Source organism: Scyliorhinus torazame, chromosome 5, assembly GCF_047496885.1.
Source record: "Scyliorhinus torazame isolate Kashiwa2021f chromosome 5, sScyTor2.1, whole genome shotgun sequence".
NCBI lineage: Eukaryota > Metazoa > Chordata > Chondrichthyes > Carcharhiniformes > Scyliorhinidae > Scyliorhinus > Scyliorhinus torazame.
Window position 1 is genome coordinate 71,828,621 of NC_092711.1, and position 6,213 is coordinate 71,834,833.

The 6,213-nt window shown below is 47.7% G+C and overlaps 1 protein-coding gene across 1 annotated transcript; it reads left to right on the forward strand.

Annotated features, from left to right (window-relative positions):
* Positions 1–525: 525 nt before the first annotated feature.
* LOC140418385 (uncharacterized) lies at positions 526–5,342 on the forward strand. Its single transcript, XM_072501855.1, has 2 exons — positions 526–622; positions 2,588–5,342. The coding sequence occupies exon 2, from the start codon at positions 2,945–2,947 to the stop codon at positions 4,349–4,351; it is 1,407 nt and encodes a 468-aa protein (XP_072357956.1). The 5' UTR covers positions 526–622; positions 2,588–2,944; the 3' UTR covers positions 4,352–5,342.
* The last annotated feature ends 871 nt before the right edge of the window (positions 5,343–6,213 follow it).

Genomic DNA, 6,213 nt, shown 5'->3' on the forward strand with positions numbered 1-6,213 from the left:
GTCATCTCCTCCAGCCCCACAACCCCCTGAGATATCTGCACAGCTCTGATCCTGGACTCTTGTACACTCCCGATTCTAATTACCCCGCCATGGTTTTAAGTTCCGTCGGCCCCAAGCACTGAATTCCCTCCCTAAACCTCCCCGTCTCCACCTCACTCACCTCCTTTCAGACCCTTTAAAACTCACCTCTTTGACCAAGTTTTTGGTCACCTGCCCTAAATCTCCTTTTGTCTGGGAGTCTCACTTTGTTTTATAATATTCCTGTGAAGTTGACTGGGATGATTTATGATGTTATATAAATAGAAGATGTTGTTGTTGATTGTAACCCTTCGTGGGGTTTGGAGCCTCCACCGGGTTTCAGTGAAACCTCCCGGCCGACCAGCATCGGCACTGCGCATGCTCAAGCTCACAATGCCCGGGGAGTGATTGACGGCGGCTCTGGACCAATAGGGAGAGAGAGGTAGGCCTGGAGGACCGAGTGGTTGCAGCGGTCCTCCAAGCAATCGGAGTGAATGAGGGGCGGGGCTGAGCCCGGTCTCCCACGTGAGCTGAAGTATGCGCAGCACCAATGACAACTCAGGATTCAGGCGGTCTGGAGGAAATCCTCAGCCGGTCAAATTCGGTGGGTGAGTCATGGGGGAGGGATGGAGCCGGTGGATGGGTCTGGAGGCTTCATAAACACTCGGTGTACTCCAAGCTCCGGATACGAAGCTAGGATACAGCAGCTGAACAGGCGAAAGCTGCTCGGGCTTTTCCCCGAGACAGGCCCGGGTGGCCGGGCGCATGCGGTGGGAGCGAGAGCCCCGGCTTTGCTCCGCCTCCCATTCACTCTGATTGGCTGGAGGACCAATGCTCATCTTCAGTTTTCCAGACCCGCCCCCTCTTCCTATTGGTCCGAACCCGCCGTCAATCAGTCCCGGGCATTGTGAGCTGGAGCAAACCCTTCACAATTATGATGTGGAGATGCCGGCGTTGGACTGGGGTGAGCTCAGTAAGAGGTCTGACAACACCAGGTTAAAGTATAACAGGTTTGTGCTTTCAGAGCGCAGCTCCTTCCAGAGCAGGGCAGCACAGTTGCGTCACAGCTCCAGGGTCCCAGGTTCGATTCCCGGCTTGGGTCACTGTCTGTGCAGAGTCTGCATGTTCTCCCCGTGTCTGCGTGGGTTTCCTCCGGGTGCTCCGGTTTCCTCCCACAGTCCAAAGATGTGCGGCTTAGGTGGATTGTCCATGCTAAATTGCCCTTAGTGTCCAGAAAGTTTAAATCGGGGTTACAGGGATAGGGTAGAGACGTGGGCTTGAGTAGGGTGCTCTTTGTAAGGGCCGGTGGAGTCTCGATGGGCCGAAAGGCCTCCTTCTGCGCTGTAAATTCTATGATTGTCAGCTCCCTGGTTTGCAGCTGCGGAGCTTCTCCCTCCCGGGAACAAGCCCAGGTTAACGGGCCCCATCCTGCTTCAGACACTGGAGGATGGTTCACACCAGAGTATGGGGGAGGGGTGACAAGAATTTCATAGAATTTACAGTGCAGAAGGAGGCCATTCAGCCCATCGAGTCTGCACCGGCTCTTAGAAAGAGCACCCTACCCAAGGTCAACACCGCCACCCTATCCCCATAACCCAGTAACCCCATTACCCAGTAACCCCATAACCCAGTAACCCCACCCAACACTAAGGGCAATTTTGGACACTAAGGGCAATTTATCATGGCCAATCCACCTAAGAGCTTACACTTTGCACTCAAATCAATGAGGACTCTGATCTCTGGCAAGGAAGGAAACCCTGGCAGGTGGGTGGGGAGGATTCACAAATACCTGCTGGAGGCCCCAAACCCCCAATAAGACCCATTGATTTTATTGTCAGTCTGCAGACAAGAGCTGGAGAACTGAACCCAGGCAGAGGAGAGGGAGGGAGAAAACTGGGAGTGGAGGAAATAAATGGTGAGATGGGTTTGGATTTCAGCCCAGGGAGGAGGGAGAGTATGTGGGACTGGGATTGACAGCTTTGGGGGAACAGAGGAAAAAATGTTCCAGAGAAACTAGAATTGCCTGTTCAGAATTTCTATCCTGGACTGACAGTGATGGCTTTTGTAAACTCCTTTTACAGGGGGTTAGAATTGTAGAATTTGCACACAAACTGAACCCAACAGAAAGGTTTATCTCTTTGCAAATTCTATCCTGCATTGACAATGATGACTTTTGTAACATGAGAGATTACAGCTGTAAATCTTTTAAATTATCAGTTTGGAGAGGGGCGATGTGAGAGAGTGACCATCAATAAAGAACAAGTCATAATTGCAAGACAGTTACGAATGAATCCAAGGGGACAATGCAGACAAAATTATTTATTACAGGTTCAGAATGTGCAACTCATTACCATGGAAAGGAGTTGAGGAAAGTGCTGAGATGTTTTCAAAAGGAAACGGGATAAGCACATGAGAGAAAATGGAATTGAAAATCAGCTGAAAGGCTGAGATTTGATAGGTGGGACAGTCGGAGATGTGTGCCGCATATGGACAGCAGCAGAACGTGTGACAGAATGGCCTGTTTGTGTCTTATATATTCACAGTATTTCAATGTAATCTCCTTTTACAGAATATTTGCAGATGCAAACATCATGTCGAGATCTGACAGAGTCACTTGATTCATCAGGACCGGCCTTTCAACGTGGAAGGAGAAATGTTTGTCCAATCACACAGCATGAAATTAAATTGCAGCATTTATATCAGGGAGACACCGTACTCAGGCTTCAATCTGGCCAATCCAACTTGTTCATACTGATCACATAATCCATGTTGGAGAGATATAAGAACATTCGCACCATAGGAATCAAGAAGCAGCAATTGGACATTCAGCCCCGTGAGCCTGTTCCACCATTTAATAACATCACGGCTGATCTGATAGTGACCTCAAATCTGCATCCTACCTACACCTGATAACTTGTCGATAACCATGGAGAAACCATGGAAATGTGGGGACTGTGGGATGGGATGCAATTCCCCGTCTGAATTGGAAACTCATCAACGTATTCACACTGGGGAAAGGCCGTTCACCTGCTCGGTGTGTGGTAAGGGATTCACTCGGTCATCAAACCTCCTGACACACCAACTTGTTCATACTGATCAGAGACCGTTTAAATGTGCTGACTGTGAGAAGAGCTTTAAAAGCAGAAATGATTTACTGACACATCAACGCACTCACACTGGGGAGAGGCCATTCACCTGCTCCGTGTGTGGGAAGGGATTCACTCGGTCATCCCACCTCCTGACACACCAACTTGTTCATACTGATCAGAGACCTTTTAAATGTGCTGACTGTGGAAAGAGCTTTAAAAGCAGAAAGGATTTACTGATACATCAACGCACTCACACTGGGGATAGGCCATTCAACTGCTCGATGTGTGGGAAGGGATACACTCGGTCATCAAACCTCCTGACACACCAACTTGTTCATACTGATCAGAGACCGTTTAAATGTGCTGACTGTGAGAAGAGCTTTAAAAGCAGAAATAATTTACTGTTACATCAACGCACTCACACTGGGGAGAGGCCATTCACCTGTTTGGAATGTGGGAAGGGATTTAATGCATCGTCAAACCTCCGGGCTCACTATCAGGTTCACTCTGACCAGAGACCTTTTAAATGTGCTGACTGTGGAAAGAGCTTTAAAAGCAGAAAGGATTTACTGATACATCAACGCACTCACACTGGGGAGAGGCCGTTCACCAGTTTGGAATGTGGGAAGGGATTTAATGATTTGTCAAACCTCCGGGCTCACCATCAGGTTCACTCTGACCAGAGACCGTTTAAATGTGCTGACTGTGAAAAGAGCATTAAAAACAGAAAGTATTTACTGACACATCAACGCACTCACACTGGGGAGAGGCCATTCACCTGCTCCGTGTGTGGGAAGGGATTCACTCGATCATTCCACCTCCTGAGACACCAACTTGTTCATACTGATGAGAGACCTTTTAAATGTGCTGACTGTGAGAAGAGCTTTAAAAGCAGAATGGATTTACTGTCACATCAACGCACTCACACTGGGGAGAGGCCATTCACCTGTTTGGAATGTGGGAAGGGATTCACTCGATTATCATTCCTCCTGAGCCACCAACTTGTTCATACTGATCAGAGACATTTTAAATGTTCTGACTGTGAGAAGAGCTTTAAAAGGAAAAGCAATTTGCTGAAACACCAACACACTCACACTGGGGAAAGAGGCCATTCACCTGCTCCGTGTGTGAGAAGAGATTCACATGTTCATCCCAGCTTCTGCAACACCAACGAGTTCACACTGGACAGAGACCGTACACTTGACCCGTGTGTGACAAGAAATTTACTCGGTCATCCCACCTGACCTCAAACCAACTTATTCACATTGATCAGAAACCTTTTAACTGTTCTGACTGTAAAAAGAGATTTAAAAGAAAACAAAGTCTGCGGAAACACCAGCGAGTTCACACTGAAACAGAATCATAGCATTTACAGTGCAGAAGGAGGGCATTCGGCCCATCGAGTGCACCGGCCCTTGCAAAGAGCACCTTACTTACGCCCATACCTCCAACCTAACCCATAACCCCACCTCACCTTTTTGGACACTGAGGGAAATTTAGCATGGCCAATCCACCTAATCTGCATATTTTTGGACTGGGAGGAAAGCGGAGCAAACCCAGGCAGACACTGGGGGCAAGGTGCAGACTCCGCACAGCCAGTGACCCAAGCCGGGAACAAACCTGGGACCCTGGAGCTGTGAAGAAACAGTGCTAACCACTGTGCTACTGTGTCGCCCCACATGTGGGAGCGGTACTTGGGACAGGCTGTTCAACCGCTCCGTGTGTGGGAGGAGATTCACTCAGTCAAACAACCTGCACAGACATCAGCAAGTTCACAGGCAACAGCAGGGTTTGGATTTAGCTGTTGCTGCTGTTAGTCACATCCAGGACTGAATGATGCCTGGACGTCTGTTTCCAGTGGGGCTCCACAGTTTCCGGTATATATCAATGATTTAGACTGAAATGTATGCACCAGGATTACACAAAAGTTGCTGATGTGTTTTAGACAATGAGGGAGAAAGCCATGGACTGGGTCAGGTGGACAGAAAAGTGGTAAATGGAAATTTAGATAATGAGAGGTTAGGAACCCACTTCAGTTAACTCCTGATACAAATAAGGTCACTTCAGGATAATGGAAAAAACTGATTGGTGGGGAAGCTACAAATAATCCTTTTAAAAAAATAATAATAATAATTCAGAATACCCAATTATTATTATTTTTTCCAATTAAGGGGCAATTTAGCCTGGCCAATCCACCTAACCTGCACATCTTTGGGTTGTGGGGGTGAAACCCATGCAGACATGCGAAGAATGTGCAAACTCCACACGGACAGTGACCCAGGGCGGGGATTCAAACCCGGGTCCTCAGCGCTGTAGTCACAGCGCTAACCACTGCTCCACGTGCTGTCCTAGCTACAAATAATTCTAATAACTTTATTGAACAGTTCTCAAATGGAAAGGCACTTGACCACATTAAAACTAAGGATCTGCAATAGATGTTTGATCCAGCAAGTCATATTTAGGGCAAGGTTATAAACAGGGCATCCATTTAAAGTGATTAGAAAAAGAAGCAATGCTGAGCAAGGCTAGGAGAGTGGGCAAAGAAGTGGCAGATGGAATACAATGTGGAAAAGTGTGAGGTTATGCACTTTGGAAGGAAAAATGGAGGCATAGACTATTTTCTAAATGGGGAAATGCTGAGGAAATCACAAGCACAAAGGGACTTGGGAGACCTTGTTCAAGATTCTCTTCAGGTTAATGTGCAAGTGCACTGTAGCCTCACGGCGCCGAGGTCCCAGGTTCGATCCCGGCTCTGGGTCACTGTCTGTGTGGAGTTTGCACATTTTCCCCGTGTTTGCGTGGGCTTCGCCCCCACAACCCAAAGATGTGCAGTGTCGGTGGATTGACCACGCTAAACTTACCCTTAATTGGAAAAAATAAATTGGGTACTCTAAATTTTTTTTAAAAGGCTTAATGTGCAGGTTCAGTCGGCAGTTAGGAAGGCAAATGCAATGTATTCAGGTCGAGTGGGCTTGAATACAAGATCAGGGATGTACTTCTGAGGCTGTATAAGACGCTGATCAAACACCATTTGGAGTATTATGAGCTGCTTTGGGCCCCATATCTAAGAAGGATGTGTTGGCCTTGGAAAAACTCCAGAGGAGGT